A 22,718-nucleotide genomic window follows, 5' to 3' on the forward strand; every position below is an offset into this window, starting at 1 on the left:
GTGGAAAAATTACTTCCGGGGTGATAGGTCAAATCTCGGGTCAGCGAAGCAATCTCGAGGGACACGAGATTTAAAACATGGCAGCCTTCGGTGTACACTTTGGGAATTCGTCAGCTTGTTTGGCCGTTTTTAAGGTTAATTACTGTTAATACTGAATATACGGCACATTAATCAATTGTTGATATATTCACTTTCATGAATTATTTTAACTAAACGTGTTGTGAATAACGGTCTTCTCTTTACACGTGCACGTGCACCTTGATATTGGGGAAACCATATTGGGTGCATTCGACTGATTGTAGTCAGTTGTAGATCTACTATAATATAAGTGATGTCATTTCACAGGGTAGTGTTAAGGCCTCTGTGATAGATGTATGATGTCATTTTACAAAGGGGTGTATAACTTATATCAATTGATTTTTTCATATTGTAAACATTTTGACAGAATCCTAATTCCTATATTTCACCATCATCATCTACGTAAGTAACATGTTACTCCAAGCCATTACTCCAATAATATTAGAGGTTTGCACGACAGGAAACTTTTGACAGGCTGTCATGTCGCAATATCCACCAATGTAATCAGGTGGAATAAGACCTCATATAGGAGTATCCAAGCCATATGACATGTGGACAGCAGCTAAAACATTTCCTCCCCATAGTACGCCAGCATAAACTTTTATATTGCTGTATCACAAAAGTATTCAATATCATCAAATAAAATAACGGAATGCTAAAAGCCAAGATTACATATAATTATTATATTTATGTCAATGAGATGATATTAATAAAAATTGGCCAAAATTTTGAAAAGTATGAAAATTTGAGAAATTTATCTCAAAGTTGACTAGCACTCCTATTTATATCTATGCTATTATCATGCCAGGCTTTTTTTCTTTAAAAAAAACCTGGCATGATAATGGCATAGATAAAAAAAACGTGAATAAGCTCAAATTTGGTAGTTTATATGGTTTTTCATTTATGAATAGCCATTTTTATCATGGAGGAATTAAGAGTATCTTAGATTATGAAACGAATAAAGGGAAGCATTTCAATCCGGTCTGCATAGACAGGTGTTTGAAAAACAAAGGCTGAAAACAACAGGCTCCTGCATACGTATGTTTAACATGCAAAGTTATATAATTATAGAACATTTGTTTTGTAAACATATCTTCCACCATTTAGAATCCTGTAAGTCCTAGCTCTAAACCACAGCTTTCATATGGGCAACTCTTGCAAAGTGCAACTTGTGCCACAAAGTCAATCAATGACATGTTAAAAGAATAGCTCACAGCTCTGTCTTCCTGTGCCTTGTTTTCTTACACAGGTGACAAAGAGACGCTTGTTCTCATATGTCCCTGGCTGTTCCTAGGATGCTAAATCCCTAAACACAAAAGTATATTCTTCTAGGCTGACACTGCATTTGACATAAAACTACATCATATCTGATTTTGATAGGATTTCATATTTCCTCCAACCAAAATCCAGGCATCTGATGCAGTAATGGTTGTGGCATCGATTACTTAATGAACATTTCTTCTTACTCAAACACATCTTGCAATTAAACTGTTCCTCCGCCCATGCAACCTTGAATGATTCCTCCAATTTTGTCCCCAACTGAGAAGCAGATTTCTTGGTATTTCTTGCTCTTCCAGGTTTTGCCTTTATGGCAGAGCTCTATAACAGATTCTCCAAAAAATGAAGTGTTTCCCAAGACATCTTTGTACACCACACTCAGTGCAGATTTTGAGATTTATTGTTATAAATTACAACTAAATTGTCATAAGATATGAACTTATGAATCCTTTACCTTCTATGAACTTAATTAAAGTCTCCATAAAGTGAACTTTCAGTCTGAAAATAAAACAATATATATCTGAGAAGATTTTAAGAAGGGAGGCCTTATATTTTGAATATGATTTGATATTATTAAACTTATTTCAGGATGGAAAGACAGATGTGGTGGCTAATGATTTGGGGGACAGGACAACACCTGCTATGGTGGCTTACACAGAATTAGAACAGGTCAGTATATGGTATACACAGAGCTTTGTACACTTTATCAATGTACTGTAGGAAGGAGAACGCCAGAGTAACATGACTTGGCATGGTAAACCCAATCCACCCTCTTTATTTAAAAAAAGAAAAACTCATATAATGTGTTGATTGAATTTACATAGCAAGGTCATGTTTTTATTCTTCCATAATGTCATTTTATCATCATCTGTCACTGCAAAAACTGTTAATATAATTATGATTTCATGACAAAAACTTCTTTTTTATTTTTGTAATTTTCAAATTTTGACAAAACTGAAATTGCTGCCCTTCCCCCAAAAAATTTGAATAAAATGTTGCCTAACAGTTAAAATTCTCAACTGATGTAGAAGAATTCTCCATGTAACTAAAAGATATCCTGAATTATGCAATTGCAGTTTTATTATTTTTTTTTTTATTATTATATTTTTATAGATACATTTTGTTTAAGTTATTTTATTCAATAAAGTAAAAGGTGGTGCAAACATCTCTGATGTCAATTTTCATTGCAATGAATATTTCCCATATTTACAAATACATTTTATATTTTAGGCAGTAGGCATGGCTGCCAAACAGGCCTATATTAGGAATGCCCAAAACACAGTCCCATGTGTGAAAAAGATTCTTGGTCGTGCCATGGATGATCCGGAAGTACAGTCTTACAAAGAAACTTACGCAGTCAAGGTAAATTTAAAATTAACTGTAGATTGTGTTATGCTATATTTATTGATCTACGATTTGCATCAGATTTAACAGATGGCTCAATTAGAGTAGAAGAAATGAATTGCAAGGTGGCTGACCTGCAGAAATATGCCAATGTGACCTCACCCAGCTCTTACCTATTTCTAGGGCTCCATTTCATAATACAACTCAGTTCTGAGGATTTTATTGATACTGTCTAGTTTGACATTGTTAAGTGAAATCTAATAAATTATAATTACATGACACAAAAAAATCCTAGTTGTGGCTGTGACTATGATTTAGAAAATTAACACTTTTCAGAAATCTGATTTTTTGAAGTTAACTTTTTACAATATAATAAAAACATTTTCAAAAAATCATACGACTTTCAGTTTTAAAAGAATGATATTCAATGTCAAGGTGAATCTGATTGCAATACTTAATAGAGCAATTGATACTCATTATGTTAATTTTGAATGAATCAATATATCCATGAGATGTACGTCTCAGCCTTTTTTGGACACCAATGCTGCTTTCCCCCAAAATGAAGTTGGATTTAGCTGGCAGTGTATCCGGAATAGTAAAAATTATTTCCCTTTTGTACAATCTTTTAGTTAAATGTGAGATTCAATTCCTTCCCGCATGGTGGCTGATAGTACTACATGTACTCGTTTACACAAATCTTCATACAAGAACCTAGACAATTCTACTATCAGATATTGGCTTGAATATCATATGAAAGTTGTTATATTTATTTCAGCAAAATCATAGTATTCCCTATTCATATTTTAACCTTATGCATTTCTTTTATTTCAATTAATAATGCAGGTAGTACCACATAAAGGGGAGCCCCATTTCCAAGTGGAATTCAAAGAAAAGACAACTCTGATAAGTCCAGGCACTGTAGCAGAGGCAGTGTTCAAAACAATGATGGGTAAATAAGAGTTCTATAGCTGCATTACTGTTTGTTCTACCATCCCACCCCTTCAGACTTACTGGAAGGGCTTTATAGAAATCTTCTAGTAATCACTTACACGGCATGTAAATCAACATATCAATCTGTAATGAAAACAAGCCTTTATTATACCCTTTGCAGCAAAGTTGGGGGTATGCTGGAATCACCTTGTCTGTCTTTCTGTCTGTCTGTCTGTCAAATGTTGTCAGGAAAACTATTCCTTAACTTGTGAACCAATTTCAATGTTATTCACAGAAATACAAAAGATCTTATGTAGATGATCATGCAACTTATTTTTCTTCAAAACTTTGGTTGCCATGGTAACTGGTCATTATAAACAGGTTTTCTGATGAAGGGCCATAACTCTTCAGTCATTTGACCAATTTTATTTAGTTCTCGATTTCAACACTTATCTCCAGAAGGGGTATTAGTTATCCTCAGGATGACAGTTCTAGTTTACCCTGTAGTTGGTAACATTGAGTTCTACAGGACACGTGATCAGATTTGATGGTCATAGGCCAAGGTCAAACCTCATAATTGTCATGTGTCTACTCTTTAAGTAAAAAATAAATACTGCTGCTGTAAGAAACTTGTGCACATAAATTAATTGGTATTTATTCTTCTGTCAGGTATTGCCAAAAGTCACGGGGATGGTGACATTCATGACTCTGTGTTAACTGTGCCTACAGACTTTACAGAGGAGCAAATTTCAGCCATCAGGTAATAAGATCAGATCTTTGGAAACCTGTTTTTCCAGCCAACCCATATTAAGGGGAGTGCTTGGTTTTTCCACCAGGAAGGAGGATGTTGGTGATTAATAATGAAATGCAAAAAAATGAAATAAAAACTTTTTGATGAACCACTGCAATCAACTATATAATTGGACTTGGTTTTCTGCATTGATTAAGCAACAATGAATTAGACTTGATATTTATATATTAAAACATATGTGAAGCTATTTCTGACCTGTCCACCGAGTCCTCTGGGGCTAATAAGTTTTGTATTATTTGTTAGTGATGCTGCAGCGTCGAGTGGCTTCAATATTCTACGATTGATTAAGGAACCCTTGGCAGCTCTAATGGCATACGACATCGGGCAGGTAGACAACAAAGCAGAAAGGTAAAGGGCTTACGCTCACTAACATCTTAAATTTAGCAGTCCAGAAAAAATCTTTTTCAGAGATGCATATCTTTACTTCCTTGTACATAAGAATAGGTAATTTTGACATTTGTCAGTATTCTGTATCAATCTGATTAAAGCATTGATCATCATTATACACAAGGTTATGAAGATCTAATGGTGGCCTGTAAGCTTCATGTTCAAATGACCTCAATACTTACTATGCAACATGATATTTTTTCAATCAGAATTTGTCTCTGATATGCCTGTTTGGCAGTGTGTGTAAAGTGCTGATTGGACTGGCATTGGACCTTTAACAGTGTTTAAAATGTTGATTTACCTCTGAACTATCTGGTGTTTTGTTACTTTGTCTCCTTCTGGGGTTGTGCCCATGGTGACAAAGGAAAATCAACAAACTATGTATATATTGTCCAAATACATTGTTTTGAGCATGAAGTGGCATATTGATGGATGCATCCATCTTAGGTTTGACATTCGGGCCACACAGATATTATCATTCAAAAAGGACCAACCATGATTGGTGCAGAAGGAAAACAGATTTGAATGATATCTCAATTTTGATCAGCTAGTTCAAAGTCTTTCTTGTCTAAAAACAAAGAATGAAATCAAGAGCGAAATTCATTAATGTTTATTGTTTTATGTATATTCAGTCATTTTTATCAAGAGATGGGGTAAATATTATTTGTCTGCATGCATACACTCGGTATGCTTTGTGGATGTAATTTATCTTTATTGCCAATAATTGTCCTGTGATATTTTGGTGTCAAAAGGAACTGGTAGACTAGGAAAGTTTCCATACACAAGATATAATAAAGTAACATTGTTTTGTAGCTATACATTGGTGTTCCGCCTTGGTGGAGAATCAAGCAGTGTCTCTGTAGTAAAGGTGTCCAATGGTCTGTATCGGATCTTGGGCTCTGTCAATAGTAAACAGCTCTCAGGGTCAAAGTTCACCAAGGCCTTGGCAGACCACTTAGCAGCAGAATTTTTCAGGTATTCTATTCACATTGTATATTTGCCTTTTGATTAAAAACATATTTTCACCAAGAGGTCAAGGTTTCACAAAACAGATTAAACATCCGAGTTTTTCCAAAGATGTCTGGAAATGGATTACTGTGATACAGTTTTAGTTTTCTTTGGCCTTGATGGTCTGAAATAACATTCCTGTTTGTTCTTTTCTGTCTTAATACATATTATATCTTTTGTGCACATACAGTGCAGTGCCATAAGTAAGTAGCCACTTCTACGCAACGTCATTTTGCAATGTCAAGTAGATGGCTTTGTATTTTCGACGTTTTTTCAATAAAATAGCAAAAATAATGTAACTTACTTGTTAATATTTGGTAATACACCCCTTTGCTTTAATAACTTCCTGTATTCTCTTTGGAATTGATTCATATAATGCCTGTATTCTTGTCTGGTCCAGCTGATTCCAAATTTCAAAAACGACCCTCACCAGATCTGCCTTTGACCTAATGTCATTCAGTCTGTTTGTTAGTTTAATTTTTAGTAATCTCCATAGATTTTCTATTATGTTGATGTCTGGGGACTGTGCTGGCCAAGGAATTGTTTCAATATTATGTTCCGTTTTCCACCGGCAGGTCTGTCTTGACACATGGACGGGACAGTTGTCCTCTTGTAATATCCAAAAAGAATTTCCAAACATTTTCGCAACAACTGGCCACAAATGTGTATCTAAAACATATATATATTTCTCAGAATTAATATTACCCTCCACTGGGGTCAATACCCCCACTCCTTGAAAAGTTATACAACCCCAAAACATGACCGAGATATGCGAATGAGCACTATACTGACGAAGGCATTCCGGTTTCCATGTCTCGTCGCGTTTTCTCCAGACATATACTTTGCTATCCTGACCTAAGACAATCTTTGTTTCATCCGTAAAAATGATATTTTTCCAATTTTGTTCAACTGTCCATGTCCGATGATCTCGACACCATTTTACACGTCGTTCACGGTTCACCTTTGAAATGGTAGTCACTTCCTAACAGCGCATCTTTTATAATCCAAATCACTGAGTCTTCTCTTTAAAGTTCTCTCAGATACTTCAGTGGGGTTTAACTCATTAAATGATGCCAATAAATCCGGAAAACTTTGACGTCTGTTCTGTTTTATCAGCCGCGAAAGCCGAGTGTCACTTCTGACGGTGGTAATTTTGCTCCTACCACTTCGGGGCTTGTTTTCTAAACTTCCTCTCTCGTGAAAACGTCGGAGAAACTTCTGAATTGTTGAACGGGATATGTTCAATATTTCAGCAATTTTTCGTCCAGAAATTCCACTTTCGTGCATTGCTGTGATCGTCTGCTTCTGGCACTGTGACATTTCACTACCATGTGGCGCCATATTGTTTACACTGACAACGGTGCTTAAAAATGAAACCAAATACCGTATTCTGCGTTCCGGATTATGGACACGATGATCACGATTAAAATGATGTATGATATAACAATATTACTTGAAAATATATTTCTTTCATTTTATTAAAATACGACGTAACGGCGAAAACGTCATTTTTGACGTTGAAAGTGGCTACTCACTTTTGGCACGGCACTGTAGATTATTAAACCTGATGACAAAATTGCAAAATATTGGTGTAATATAGCAACATAATCTTAAGAGGCAATCAACTGTAATGAACTCTTTAATTAAGGAAAGTATTCATAGATTTTTATTTTGGAAAAAGGGGCAGGGAGGGGACTTTTAATTGAATCTTTTATTGTGCCATTATGCTGATGTTTCAGACAATACAAACTTGATGTGAAGGAGAGTCGGCGGTCAGTGAGTAAACTCAATGTGGCAGCCGAGCGCTGTAAACACACATTGTCCAACCTTGGTAACGCTTCCTGTGCGGTTGACTCCCTGTTTGAGGGTGTGGATTTTCACAACAGTGTATCCAGGTAAGCAAAAACCTGCTTAATATTCTACAGATCAATCTTATTACAAGTGTTACATTTCTGACACTTAAATAGAATTCATTTGTAACAGGTAACATACAATATTGGAAATTTCCCAAGTAAGATGACCACATGACTTATTGACATTCTGTTTATCAATGTTATGCCCTTTTTTCATTTTATTTTTCATTCTCATTATTTCAGCTGTATTTGGTGATTACTGGGGAAGCATACAATTGAATAAATAACCAAATATTACTTATTACAGAACCTCCATTAAATGTTTAATCAATAAACTAATAGAATATATATATACAAGATAACGAAATATATAATATATATAGTCTGTGATAATTTGGTTTATTACTAAATTCTGATTTGGCTAAAAAAAGGTCACATTTTCCCCCATGAAAAACGATATCAACCTATCATGCTTGAAAAACTGATTGACTGGATGTTTCCAAACAAAGAGTCTGAATGCTTCCCTTGGCATTGTCCAACAATGTCTAATGTCTACCACACAATTACAACAGACACAACTTAGACAAACAATATCTACACAACTTTGAGAGTAATTACATTTTTGTAAATTGATTTATAAATGTAATAAAAATTTCAAATTCTGATTTTGTCCTCCATCATAATTTTTTTATCAGAAGGCTGTAATTGTATAACATAAATGTTTGTTAGATTTAATGTTTTGAGATAATTTGTCAGTATTGTATGTTCACTATCAGATGAATGTTTGCACTGTATAGGTAGATTAACCGTACCCTGAAAATAATTCTGAAGAGAAAAATAACAGTACAACGACTTTCATATGCATGGTATAACCTACCTAATAATACCTATTTATTAAATAACGCATACTTGAAAAACAGAGCGGGATGACCAGACCAAGGATCGGTCAGTGACTGTCCGTCTGTAGTCAGCTGATCCAGACACAAGCATGCTACATTAAATTGGTGGTTTAAGGTCTCCCTGGCCAAGTTTTGCCAGAGGAGAAGTATGCCCACCAAACACTCTGTCAAAAACAATTAATTTTAAGGTTTTATTGAATATCGAAAACACCCATTTAAGATCTTTACAGAATACAATTATAAATTACAAAGACCTAGTTTTCTTTTTATTGTTTTTATTATTGAATATAAAACTATAAATGCCTTTGGCTTAAAAGAGTTTTTATAAGATATTTGTGAAAGCTGACTTAAACAATATTATCTTTAAGTGTATCAATTAATTTTTTTTTTTAATTATTCATGTGACATCACAATATATTTGTCAACATTGAATTGACATGTACAGTCAAGGCTTATTAGCTTATCCTGAAGTTAGTTGGATCATGAAACCAAGTATAGAATTTTTTTCTTTCGGACTTGAATCTTTAGGTCACCTGAGACGAATTCTCAAGTGACCTATTCTAATAGCCTTTTGTCCGTTGTTATCAGTTCGTAAACAATATACATTTTCAACTTCTTCTCCATAACGAAGCGGCCTAGAGACAAGATATTGGGCCTATAGCATGCTGGGGTGAAGGTTTATCAAGATTGTTCAAATGAATGATCTTGACTTTCATTCAAGGTCACAGGGATTAGATATGCTAAAAACTTTTAAATTTATTCTCATTAAGCAAGAGGCCCAGAGACCTGATAACGGGCATGTAGCAATCTTGGTTGAACGGCTATTAATATTGTTCAAATTAATGAACTTGATCATCATTCAAGGTTACTGGGGTCAAATATGCTTAAATCTTTAATTGACTTCTTCTCACTGAGCAAGAGGCCCAGAGATCTGATCAGCCTTTAGCATGCTTGGGTGAAAGACATTGACCTCAAATTCAAGACCACAGGAATCAAATCTGCCAAAATGTTTCAAAACTCAGGGGACCGTTAAGGCTCATGGGCCACTTATTACTTAACAGAGATGAAAATGTTCAGCCGATTGGCTGATTTCAGCCTTTTTGAGAATATCAGTGTAATGTAAACTTGTAATTTTTCCCATTGAAAAGATTGAGTAATCTAATTTTCAGCCTTTTTGCCCTTAGTCCATTTTCATACCTGACTTAAGTAAAGCAAAGTTTGAGATAACAAAGTTTGATAGTATATTGGTTTTTATTAAATTAAACATATTTTCATTGCGCAAAATATACATTGTTTATAGATTATAAACAGTGGCATAGGGCACAAGTTTTTCAGCTTATTTTAAGCCCTTTCCTACCTAAATTGGTGATAAAGCAAAAGTGATTTAGAATGAGGGTAGTACTAATCTGTATTCATCTGTGGTAGACACAAAGCCTATAAAAAATTCCTCCTGTAAAGCGAAATGGAATGTTCTTAAAGTGATTTAGATAAATTGGCATACTTCAAGAAGCTACATCCCAGATAGCAACATAATAATAAAACATCAAATGGCACCCATGATAAAGAAATATACCTGATTAATTCTGATAAATGGCACCCGCAGTAAAGAAATATATCTTTTCATTTCAACAAATTTTATTGCAATAAAACAAATGGATTGGACAACAGGCAAGCCTATATAAGTCCTCTCCAAAGGTACCACATATATTCAGAGTAAAGTGAATTAGTAAATATAGACAGTGAAGTATATATATATAAGAAATATATCTAATTAATTCTGACAAATGGCACCCACAGTAAAGAAACATATCTAATTAAGTCTGACAAATAGCACCCACAGTAAAGAAACATATCTAATTAAGTCTGACAAATGGCACCCACAGTAAAGAAACATATCTAATTAAGTCTGACAAATGGCACCCACAGTAAAGAAACATATCTAATTAAGTCTGACAAATGGCACCCACAGTGAAGAAACATATCTAATTAAGTCTGACAAATGGCACCCATGGTAAAGAAATATACCTGATTAACTCTGATAAATGGCACCCACGGTATTAATACTGAAATTATTACAGTGTCCTTATAATGATTGTTTATAAGACCATTAGTTACATACTAAATGAAAGGGCAGCACACCCATCAAATTTCTTAGGGATGCAATCATGCAATTAAATATTTGTCCACTCTAAATTTTAAAAGATTTTTAAAAACAGTAGAGAATCTCAACATTTTGAGGGAGGTAATTACCTATGTATGTACATATTTTATTAAAACATACAACAATCTGTTCTTGTTTTAAATCAATTATCATTACTCTTAGTCGGAGATATTGTTTTAAATCAATTATTATTACTCTTAGAGATATAACATCTTTTATACAAAGTTAAGTAATGTATAACCAAACAAACTTGTGCATGCTTGGGAAACACCAGACCCAGATGACCAGACCAAGGATCGGTCAGTGACTGTCCACCTGTAGTCAGCTGATCCAGACACAAGCATGCTACATTAAATTGGTGGTTTAAGGTCTCCCTGGCCAAGTTTTGCCAGATGAGAAGTATGCCCACCAAACATTTTCTGGTAAAGCTTGTGTTTGTTGATTTATTATGCCAAATTGTTTTTTTTATATTCAGTGATTTATTAATCACTGCCCACCAAATATTCTCTGGTAAAGCTAGTGTTTGTTGATTTATTATGCCAAATCATTTGTTTTATATTCTTGTGCTATGTTTCTTGAAATTGAATACCCACTGTTAGATTTTGTAAATGTTTGGTACAGTGTAACTGCTTCAAAATATATTTGCTGTAAGTATACATATTTCAGCAGTTATCTTCTTTGAGCACTTCCCGCACTGGAAGCATCACAGTAACAGGGTCCACCCTGGACCCAAAAATTATGGGCTGTTTTGACAAGATTTCAGAAGTCATATGGGCCAAAACTTAGAAAATTGGAAGAAATTTGTGAGTTGGTGGGCCATTTTAAAAATATGGGGCAAATGGCCCCTTCCCTGCAGTAAACCTAATGATTGTAATGATATTAATTCCTGTAGTATTAATCTTATAAATTTGTATATGTTCTGAAACTTGCTTGTACCAAAGTTTATAGTATGAAGACACGGCTTAACCTTCTTTTCATGAATGATTCATATAATTATGTATTTCAGAAGGGACCAGTGAGCATTCCTTATATGGTTAACTGTTGTAGACATACTATGTATATGCTATATATAGACAAGCTGGTCATAGTTTCTTCTGACCAATTATGATCAGGGAGAGGTAATTACACCTAACAGTATTTAAATCCACAAAATGCAAACCGATGCCTGCTTGCATTAAATCTACCTAGCTTTAAATACAAACAGGAACTGTTTTCATTTAAGGATTAAAATGTCTACCCATCAGGGAAACTCAAGATTTGTCAAACAAGGAAAGAAGTGATTTAATTCTAACTGTACCATATGATAAGCCTCATATTCTCTGGTGCCCACCATTCACAAGATTTTGAATTCTTGATTCCTCCCAAAAGACATTTAAGGACGAGTAAGAGGGTAAATCTTTGTTTTCATTATGATCTGTCATCTGTTTATTTTGTCATCATTGTGAAAACTCATTTGTCTTTTTAGGGCACGGTTAGAGAACCAGGTTGGGTTTCTGATGCAGCAGTGTACAAGCCTTATAGACGCAGCCTGTGGTGAGGCAGAGATATCCACAGACAAAATTGACAAGGTCAAGTTTTATCATAGCATCAATGTCAACATTGTTGTACATAACCTCATTAAATAAGTATAGACATGCATGTTTCCTATTAGTTGACATTTAGATAAATTGTTTTTCCAATTCACTCTGTAAATCCTATCTTTAATAGTTGATCAACTGATAACAATCTTTTTTCAAGGAAAAAATCTTGCACAATTACTCTTATATAAATGGTAAGAGTTATTTCCCTTCCATTGAAGATTTTCGCCTTATTAGTGAAAATTATAATATGTATATATATATAATTATAATCTTTCTTCTCATAGGTTATAGTTTGTGGAGGTGGGGCAAAAATGCCTCTGGTTCAGAAAACCATCCAAGACTATATCAAAAGTGCAGAGGTTCTAAGTTCCATCCCTCCAGACGAGGTGATAGCAATTGGCTCAGCCAAACAGGTAGGATATATATATATGTATATTTTGAGCTAATATTATCAATGAAAGATAAATGCATATGAGTGTAAGTGTTGTTTTGCAATTAACATATCTATAGTAGAATGTTTGCATTATTCACATTAAACGACAGATTCTAGGTGTTTGGAGAAATGTCCATATACATGTAATCGCTGGATATATTGGTGTGTCAATTTGCTGATGCATAAATCATTCAAATGAGATTTGGCAATGGGCTAAACTATGAAAATAATCTATCAAGTTTTCTTATTGAACCAATTTTGTAGTATATGTAGTGTTTTTAAGATCTAAATATAATTGATTTCTAAATTTATATGAAGATTCTATATTTTTTTAGGCTGGTATTCTCACAGGATGTGACACCGCAGAGATTAAAGAGAACACAGGAGATAATGAAATTGAATGCTTGTCTAAAGCTGTGTGTTTACGGGTAAGTTTATTGATAAAGCTAGGTAATCTTTTTTTTTTTTTTTTTTATGTTTTGGTTTTCATGTCCTGTCAACAGGTCATAATATGATGTGTTCATAAAATATGGAGCCACTTAAAGAAAACTGAAAGTACTATCATACTGAAATACTATGTGTGAAAATGGTGAAATGACACACAACCCTGTCAAATTGTACTAGTCCAGCCAATTTAGGGTTTAACCTGCACATAACTGCAATAGAATTATTTTCTTTGTTTCTCATAATTATTGCTGCGTATGTTGTAACAGAAAAAGTCTACTAGGATCAAACTTTGAACAAATGCTCTTTCCCCCCCTAACTGGGGTCATGATATTAAGCAAACTTGCTTGCTGGACCAACTTTGAAGTGTAATATCTAATTCTTCTGATAGAACTGGACATGGGGGTGAATTACTATACAATGTATTTACAAGACCAGTCCATGTATAATACAGATTAGCCATAAAATCAATTGGGTCTGTGGCATCAAAGGATAGGGTCTGTGGCATCAAAGAATAGGGTATATGGCATCAAAGAATAGGGTCTGTGGCATCAAAGAATAGGGTCTGTAGCATCAAAGAATGGGGTCTATGGCATCAAAGAATGGGGTCTGTGGCATCAAAGAATAGGGTCTGTAGCATCAAAGAATGGGGTCTGTGGCATCAAAGAATAGGGTCTATGGCATCAAAGAATAGGGTCTGTGGCATCAAAGAATAGGGTCTGTAGCATCAAAGAATGGGGTCTGTGGCATCAAAGAATGGGGTCTGTGGCATCAAAGAATAGGGTCTGTGGCATCAAAGACCATGGTCTGTGGCTTCAAAGAATGGGGTCTGTGACATCAAAGAATGGGGTCTGTGACATCAAAGAATGGGGTCTGTGGCATCAAAGAATGGGGTCTGTGACATCAAAGAATGGGGTCTGTGGCATCAAAGAATGGGGTCTGTGGCATCAAAGAATGGGGTCTGTGACATCAAAGAATAGGGTCTGTGGCGTCAAAGAATGGGGTCTGTGGCATCAAAGAATAGGGTCTGTGGCATCAAAGAATGGGGTATGTGGCATCAAAGAATGGGGTCTGTAGCATCAAAGAATAGGGTCTGTGGCATCAAAGAATAGGGTCTGTGGCATCAAAGAATAGGGTCTGTGACATCAAAGAATGGGGTATGTAGCATCAAAGAATGGGGTATGTAGCATCAAAGAATAGGGTCTGTGGCATCAAATAATAGGGTCTGTGGCATCAAAGAATAGGGTCTGTAGCATCAAAGAATATGGTCTGTGACATCAAAGAATGGGGTCTGTGGCATCAAAGAATGGGGTCTGGCATCAAAGAATGGGGTCTGTGGCATCAAAGAATGGGGTCTGTTACATCAAAGAATAGGGTCTGTAGCATCAAAGAATAGGGTCTATGGCATCAAAGAATAGGGTCTGTGGCATCAAAGAATGGGGTCTGTAGCATCAAAGAATAGGGTCTGTGGCATCAAAGAATGGGGTCTATGGCATCAAAGAATGGGGTCTATGGCATCAAAGAATAGGGTCTATGGCATCAAAGAATAGTGTCTATGGCATCAAAGAATAGTGTCTATGGCATCAAAGAATAGGGTTTATGGCATCAAAGAATGGGGTCTGTAGCATCAAAGAATAGGGTCTGTAGCATCAAAGAATAGGGTCTATGGCATCAAAGAATAGGGTCTATGGCATCAAAGAATAGGGTCTATGGCATCAAAGAATAGGGTCTGTAGCATCAAAGAATAGGGTCTATGGCATCAAAGAATAGGGTCTATGGCATCAAAGAATAGGGTCTATGGCATCAAAGAATAGTGTCTATGGCATCAAAGAATAGGGTCTGTGGCATCAAAGAATGGGGTCTATGGCATCAAAGAATGGGGTCTATGGCATCAAAGAATAGGGTCTATGGCATCAAAGAATAGGGTCTGTGGCATCAAAGAATAGGGTCTGTAGCATCAAAGAATAGGGTCTGTGGCATCAAAGAATAGGGTCTGTGGCATCAAAGAATGGGGTCTGTGACATCAAAGAATGGGGTCTGTGACATCAAAGAATAGGGTCTGTGGCATCAAAGAATAGGGTCTGTAGCATCAAAGAATGGGGTCTGTAGCATCAAAGAATGGGGTCAGTGGCATCAAAGAATAGGGTATGTGGCATCAAAGAATAGGGTCTGTAGCATCAAAGAATAGGGTCTGTGACATCAAAGAATAGGGTCTGTGACATCAAAGAATAGGGTCTGTGGCATCAAAGAATGGGGTCTGTAGCATCAAAGAATAGGGTCTGTGGCATCAAAGAATAGGGTCTATAGCATCAAAGAATGGGGTCTGTGGCATCAAAGAATGGGGTCTGTGACATCAAAGAATAGGGTCTGTGGCATCAAAGAATAGGGTCTGTAGCATCAAAGAATGGGGTCTGTAGCATCAAAGAATGGGGTCTGTGACATCAAAGAATAGGGTCTGTGACATCAAAGAATAGGGTCTATAGCATCAAAGAATAGGGTCTGTGACATCAAAGAATAGGGTCTGTGACATCAAAGAATAGGGTCTGTGGCATCAAAGAATGGGGTCTGTAGCATCAAAGAATAGGGTCTGTGGCATCAAAGAATAGGGTCTATAGCATCAAAGAATGGGGTCTGTGGCATCAAAGAATGGGGTCTGTGACATCAAAGAATGGGGTCTGTGACATCAAAGAATAGGGTCTGTGGCGTCAAAGAATGGGGTCTGTGACATCAAAGAATAGGGTCTGTGACATCAAAGAATAGGGTCTGTGGCATCAAAGAATGGGGTCTGTGACATCAAAGAATAGGGTCTGTGGCGTCAAAGAATGGGGTCTGTGACATCAAAGAATAGGGTCTGTGACATCAAAGAATAGGGTCTGTGACATCAAAGAATAGGGTCTGTGGCATCAAAGAATGGGGTCTGTAGCATCAAAGAATAGGGTCTGTGGCATCAAAGAATAGGGTCTATAGCATCAAAGAATGGGGTCTGTGGCATCAAAGAATGGGGTCTGTGACATCAAAGAATGGGGTCTGTGACATCAAAGAATAGGGTCTGTGGCGTCAAAGAATGGGGTCTGTGACATCAAAGAATAGGGTCTGTGACATCAAAGAATAGGGTCTGTGGCATCAAAGAATGGGGTCTGTAGCATCAAAGAATAGGGTCTGTGACATCAAAGATTGGGGTCTGTGGCATCAAAGAATAGGGTCTATAGCATCAAAGAATGGGGTCTGTAGCATCAAAGAAGTAGTGCATCATGAATATTGCATAAACTGCATAAAACAATAATGATCATTAATATAAAAACATTTTTAAGAATGAATAAATTGAAATATGGCATATGTATTTAATATTCTTAAAATAGAAGTTTTGCTTCCATGCAATGAAATTTATGAACCTTGCTAGTGCTCCTGTGAGACTGATTTGGAACTGTTTGTAAATCTTTCCTGTGAACATTATTTTTCCTGTGTTTTGGATTTGTTGTTATTTCCCACCACTGTTGTCTATTTCTCTCCTTTGTTATACAAGGCCTACATAAACAATACTGGCATTTATCCGAGTCATCATCCTGAGGAATAAAAAATCCTGAACTCTAAATATCATTGCTTGTACTAAAGGACAAACTGTCTCTTTCAGTACTCTAGAATCCTTGATTAATAGAATCTTTCACTCTCTTGGGGGTGAGACAGGGGAATCTCAACCCGAGGGGAAGATATTTAAGTTGCCAAACACGAGGCTTGCGGAGTGTTTGGCAGCTTAATTATCTTACCCCAAGGGTTGAGATTCCCCTGTCTCACTTCCATGGGGGTGACTGATTATTTTTCTCTTACCCTGTTTACCTTCTTATCTAATATTGACGTTACATCAATGCAAGGAAATTGTTGACGTGACGTGATTGAATTGTCGACGTGACATCATTGTACTGTTACCGTGACTTCATAATATTGTCGACATGATGAAATGCAATCGCTGAGAACGTGCAAAGAGCACGGCCTGTAAGTTCATCATTCTGAGCAACAAAAATGTGTATCTCTATTTTGTGTTTTATGTGATTGTTAATTATTTCAGTGTGAATTACCACACTAGTATGGTCTTTATGATTAGTGGGAATTCAGGTTAAAATCATATCTTCAGCAAACAGTTTTTTTTCTCTCTCTTCATTATGGCCAATAGTATAGTAGGGACAATAGTAGTAGGGGAACACATCATTTTCAATAAAATTATGAAGACTTTTGTATGTTGAACCTCAAATTTATTTCATAAAACATCCATTTTACGATGACATTTCTGGCAGTCACATGGTAATAGGGTAAAATTTGTTACAGAAAAAAAAAGATTTTAGGTCATCTTACCCAAAGGGTCGAGATGACCTATAGCCATCGTGCTCTGTCTGTTAATTGTCCTCCGCCGTGCACTGTTAAACTTTGGCTTTCAAAACGCTACTCCTCCTTAACTTCAAAACGGCTTACTACCAAATTTGGTGTGAAACATCATTACAGAGGGCAATCATATTCTAAATAAATGAGGCTGGTCTGAACTCTGGGGTCAGAGTGGTGGGGACCCAAAAGGGGAACTTTGCTAAAATTTGGCTTTAAAACCCTACTCATTCTTAACCCATGGTTGGATTACATCCATATATATTTGGTGTTAAACGTCATTGTGGGAGGCCAATCATATTGTATATAAATGAGGCTTGTGTGACCCCAGGGGCCAGTGGGGTGGGGCTCCCTAAAAGTGGATTTTTTTCTGAAATTTTGCTTTAAAACTTTACTCCTCCTTAATCCTTGGTTTGATTACAACCAAATGTGGTATGGAACATCAATGGGGGCGGCCAATCATATTTTATATAAATGAGACTGGCCAGACCCCTGAAGACAGGGCCAAGACAGGGCCAAAACAGGGGAACTTTGAAGAAATTTTGCTTGAAAACACTACTCCTTAACCTTAGAGGGGATTTCTACCAAATGGTGTAAAACATCATTGGGGAGGGCAACCAATCTTTGTATAAATGAGGCAGGTCTGACCCCTCCTGACAGGGAGACAGGGTCATATCACATGAACACTTGTGTTAGATCCTCTGTATATAATGGTTCAATTGTCAGATGACCATTAAGGGCCATGGCCCTCTTGTTTAGATTAAAGGTCGCAGAAATATCTACATCATTCAATATTGACAAAACATAAAAAAAAAATAGTTAATAATACAAAAATCAATTTAATATGATATTTTTAGAATTAAATATTAACTAATTTTGCTTGTAAGCTTAGTTAATGATATTTTCCACATTTTAACAAGATAACAAACGCCATTATCATCAAATCAGAAATGATTTCAAGTTATATTGATAGTTCAATATTTTTCAATACAATGCTGCAGTTGTATTTGAGTAGGTCTTACTGTTGTTATACAGCTAAGTTTCATATCCATCGTTACGCTAAAGGTAAATATTAAATTCAAAGAGGGTTAAACATGTGATTTTTTGTATTTTCTTGGTCTCCTAGAATGCCTCTGTTGTAGTTATGTCCTGCTTTGAGCTATAATGACAGTCTAACTTTTAAAACAGAAATGTCATATAGAATGCTGCATAACTTTGTATCTATGTGATATACAGATACATTACTAGTTTGCCAATTTTTGCCACATTTTGACTGTTAACAAGAGATGATCATTATTACATACCAATTTAGTCTAGCAGTGATGGTGAGACGAAACTGGTGTCTGTGTTCCCATCCCTTACTCCTTTACCGTCCCGTAAACACGAGACTGTCGTGTTGGGAGAACATCAGACTTCCCTACAGATGGATCTGTGTGAATGTGATGACCTTCAGCAACCCGACACTGCAGCTGACCTTGCCAAGGTTAGTCATAGGTTCACTCTGACCTCACCTAGGTCAGAACTTAAGTTGACTACAATTTGTTGTAGGCGCTTGCCTTAAAACATTTATTTGTTGACAATTACTGTATAATTTATATGCATAAACAGGACACTAATTCAAAAATATTGTACCAGGTATTTACATCTTAATAGTACATGTATATTTCAGACACAAAGTTGCCTCGAGCCATCTAAGATTTTGTATGAATATTGAATATAAAGTATGTTTTATGGGATTTTTTCTCAATAAGTACTGATAGGATCAGTATGCCTAATTTTCCCGTTTGTCCTCAGTTGTACAGTGTCTAGTATGAGATTGTTCAGAAAACCAACCTCAAAATAATGAAGTCTCTGAAGATCATATTGCAATTTTCCTTCCTCTTCAATCATAAAATTTCAGTTATAAAAGGATATTTGTTTTGATTATTTAATGTTAAATTGATCACTATTGCCTTTTCAGCTTGTGATGAGAGACTTACCAGAAGCAGCAAAAGTTTTAGTAACCTTCCACTTAAGAAGGTGTGTAACTTTTTTTGTAATTTCTCGGAAAAAACTTTTGTGTTTTGCATTTTGAAGAATATAAAACCTCCAGCTTTGTTTGGTACGAGAGGATAGAGATCCATTTATTTTATTAATGAGCTCTGTCTTCTGCCCTCTGTAGTGAAAAGTGGGATTTCTTTCGAGTGAGTTGACACAAATCAACCATATTTTGGTTTGGAGGAAATTCTTGTATCTATATTTTCTTCAAAATATTTAGTATGATTAAAAATTCAACAATTGTGAATTGACTTTTGATTAATACCTTGTCATAGCTTTTGATTAGATATTAAAACTTGTTAATGAAAGATTAACCTGTTACAGCAGTAATGACCAAGCTTAGTTAAGAGTGAATTTCTTTGGTTAAATAATAATTTATTTATATGTTAAAGAGAGGGCTCCCTCCACGTAACCTGCAGGGAGGAGAAATCCAACAAGACCGAGTCTGTTGTGGTGGAGGTATGCAGCTGATGACTGGAGGCAGTAGGACCTAATATCATTACACAGGAAAATCAGGACTTGACCAGATATATGCAGCAGAACTTGGCTTCTGTGTCCAGTACAGAACGTGAACTTGGCTTCTGTGTCCAGTACAGAAAGTGACTGTTCTTCTTAATTTGTATAAAACATCAGCTGCAGTATAATAATCTGGTAGTGTGATTTGCTACAGATCTTGACTACTTTGCTCAGTTTACCGATCAAATCTGTATGATGTATTAAATAGAATGGAACTGCCCTGCTCAGTACAAAACATGGTGCTGTACAATAGTCTGATCATGTAATTAACCACAGAACTTGGCTGCTACATTATCATCAGTGCAGATGTGACTTTTGACATTTGTTAAACATCATATTAGCTGAGGTGAAGTTGAGATTATCAAGTGTGACCAGTTACCATGACAACTGTTTTGTCTCATAAACAGCAATGATCAAGTCCAAAACTTTTGACTGGAAGTTATTTGCATGCATTGTCACTTATGAGCCGAGTATTCTCTTTCACATGAGCTGTGTCATGAAAATAATACAATTAAGTAAAAGGTGAGGTAGGGGATTTCTGAATCAGTAATAAACATATTGCTCCATTCAATGATAAAGTTGTTCTATTAGATTATTGCATTAGGATTATTTTTATAATTATTAACAATGACAGAATTATCAGAATATGACTGAAGTTTGGCCCTTGGTAATACATGTATATTACTCTCTATTTCCCATATTTTCTATTTAAGAGAGAAGAAGGGTTGGAGATCCCAGCTTTTCTTAGAAATATGTCTAAGAAAATCTTATGCTTCTGATACAGAAAACACATTTCTTTATTTAATTGTTACCTCTTATGACATCCCTAGTTATTGTACTGGAGATAATTGCTATTTTGGTCTTTTTGAAAAATATATATATATATAAGATATTTCTTTTAAAAACCATCTCCTTAAAACAATCTAGAGTTAATGTGAATCTCCTGTACTTTATAATTCAGAGACCATTGTGACTACTGAATATGTATCTTAGATTTTATAAAAGGTTGAATATATACTATGTCAAGATTGTCTTATTGAACAATTATGTCCCCAATAAAAAGTTCATGTCTTGTGCTTTGATTTCTTGTTTTATTTACAATTAAATGAAGGATTTAGCTCCCCTGGGACCAGAGGGGCAAGGCTAAATATAGGAAATAGCAGTAAATTCTTAAAATCGCATACTAAAGTCCTGGATGACTGAATGTATTTTGTTGGAAGTTAGTCTGGAACATTATGGGAAGATCAAAAGTGCAGTTTCCCTGAGGCCGGAGAGGGGGGTCAGTAGGGTACATCTGTAACAAAAAAAAATCTCTTGAAAGAATGATAAGATTGGTCCATATTTGCTTGGAGTCATTGGAGAGGCAACTCAAAAACTCAAAAAATATTTGTAAAATAACTTATGTAAGTGTATTTTACCATGATTACTGAAACATCAAGGTGAGCGATGCAGGCCCTCTGGGCTTCTTGATTGTATGTATGGTATTGCACGTGTTCCTCTGACCAAGGATAAGTTTTGTTTTAGTAATATACCTATTTCCATTATTAAAGTATTTTCCTTGCCTTATGTATGCCAATGGTTCTGTTAATTTAAACAAAAATGATTTCATAACAGTTTTAAAGTATTTTAACTAATCACTCTGTTTAGACGCAGCATTAGGCAAACCGACATGTGTGGTCCATCTAGGGTCGTGGCCCAAGGGGGAATTGAGGATAATTTGAATGGATAGTTAAGTGAATTACTTGCATATTGATGTGTGATACCTCCCTGTAGGCGGGAATGAGGTGCATTTGAGGACATCTGGATGAATAATTGAAGAAAAGCAGAATCAGAGGGCGGAGTTTGAAACATATAGATGGCTTTTAAGAAATGCAGAAATTGCCTTTCGGTGACTCAAAGGAGTGCACAAAAGGCATAGACTCATTCAAGTGATTCGGAGTGCATGGCACATGAGCAACATCCATAAAATAGACATACATGTACCAATAGGAATTACTTTCTACAAATGAGAAAGCATATTAGACTACACAGTACTTTAAACAAGCATCCAGAGTGTCCCCCCATGTTTACCCTGTTGGTACAGTTTGATGGAATGCTTCATACAAACCAGATGAAAGTGACCAACGAATGTAACGATGTTAAAACGGGGATCGCTTGAGAACCATGTCTTCGAGGAAAAGGCGAGGTATAGGAACAAGTTGACCGGTTATCATGACTCCTGGTCAAGGTAAGATACGGAAGAAACGGTGGTAGAGGTCCGTTTATTTACTGTTGCCTTTAAATCTTCACAGGTGACATTTAGTATGGGGCTACATTTTTGAGGACAGCAGTGAAGTAAACTTTACAAGAACACTGAGAATTGGTTTGACTAGGCAAGGAACTGGAACTTATTTGCAAACAAAATAAATAAATAATCTTGACCTACATTCAAGGTCATGGAAGTCAAATTGGCTAAAATCTTTAAACAACTTCTCAACCAAAAGGCCCAGGGACTTGATATTGGGCTTGTAGCATGCTTGAATGAAGGGCTACCAAGTCTTTTCAAATGAATGTCCTTGACCTTCATTCAAGGTCACATGGGTCATGAG

The 22,718-nt window shown here is 35.9% G+C and overlaps 1 protein-coding gene across 1 annotated transcript; it reads left to right on the plus strand.

The window, feature by feature from the left end:
* The first annotated feature begins 18 nt into the window (after positions 1 to 18).
* Positions 19 to 21,206, plus strand: LOC117331649 (heat shock 70 kDa protein 14-like). Its single transcript, XM_033890477.1, has 14 exons — positions 19 to 134; positions 1,945 to 2,025; positions 2,587 to 2,718; positions 3,544 to 3,649; positions 4,300 to 4,390; positions 4,685 to 4,789; positions 5,642 to 5,803; positions 7,576 to 7,731; positions 12,215 to 12,317; positions 12,614 to 12,742; positions 13,098 to 13,190; positions 18,890 to 19,060; positions 19,538 to 19,596; positions 20,007 to 21,206. Exons 1-14 carry the CDS (start codon positions 78 to 80, stop codon positions 20,083 to 20,085), a joined length of 1,524 nt encoding a protein of 507 aa, XP_033746368.1. The 5' UTR covers positions 19 to 77; the 3' UTR covers positions 20,086 to 21,206.
* The last annotated feature ends 1,512 nt before the right edge of the window (positions 21,207 to 22,718 follow it).

Source organism: Pecten maximus, chromosome 7 (genome assembly GCF_902652985.1).
Source record: "Pecten maximus chromosome 7, xPecMax1.1, whole genome shotgun sequence".
Classification (NCBI taxonomy): domain Eukaryota; kingdom Metazoa; phylum Mollusca; class Bivalvia; order Pectinida; family Pectinidae; genus Pecten; species Pecten maximus.

Coding starts and splice junctions, on each gene's coding strand:
- LOC117331649 (XM_033890477.1), top strand. CDS start 78: ATGGCAGCCTTCGGTGTACACTTTGGGAATTCGTCAGCTTGTTTGGCC. Junction 4,790..5,641: donor GTAGACAACAAAGCAGAAAG/GTAAAGGGCTTA, acceptor ATTGTTTTGTAG/CTATACATTGGTGTTCCGCC. Junction 5,804..7,575: donor TTAGCAGCAGAATTTTTCAG/GTATTCTATTCA, acceptor CTGATGTTTCAG/ACAATACAAACTTGATGTGA.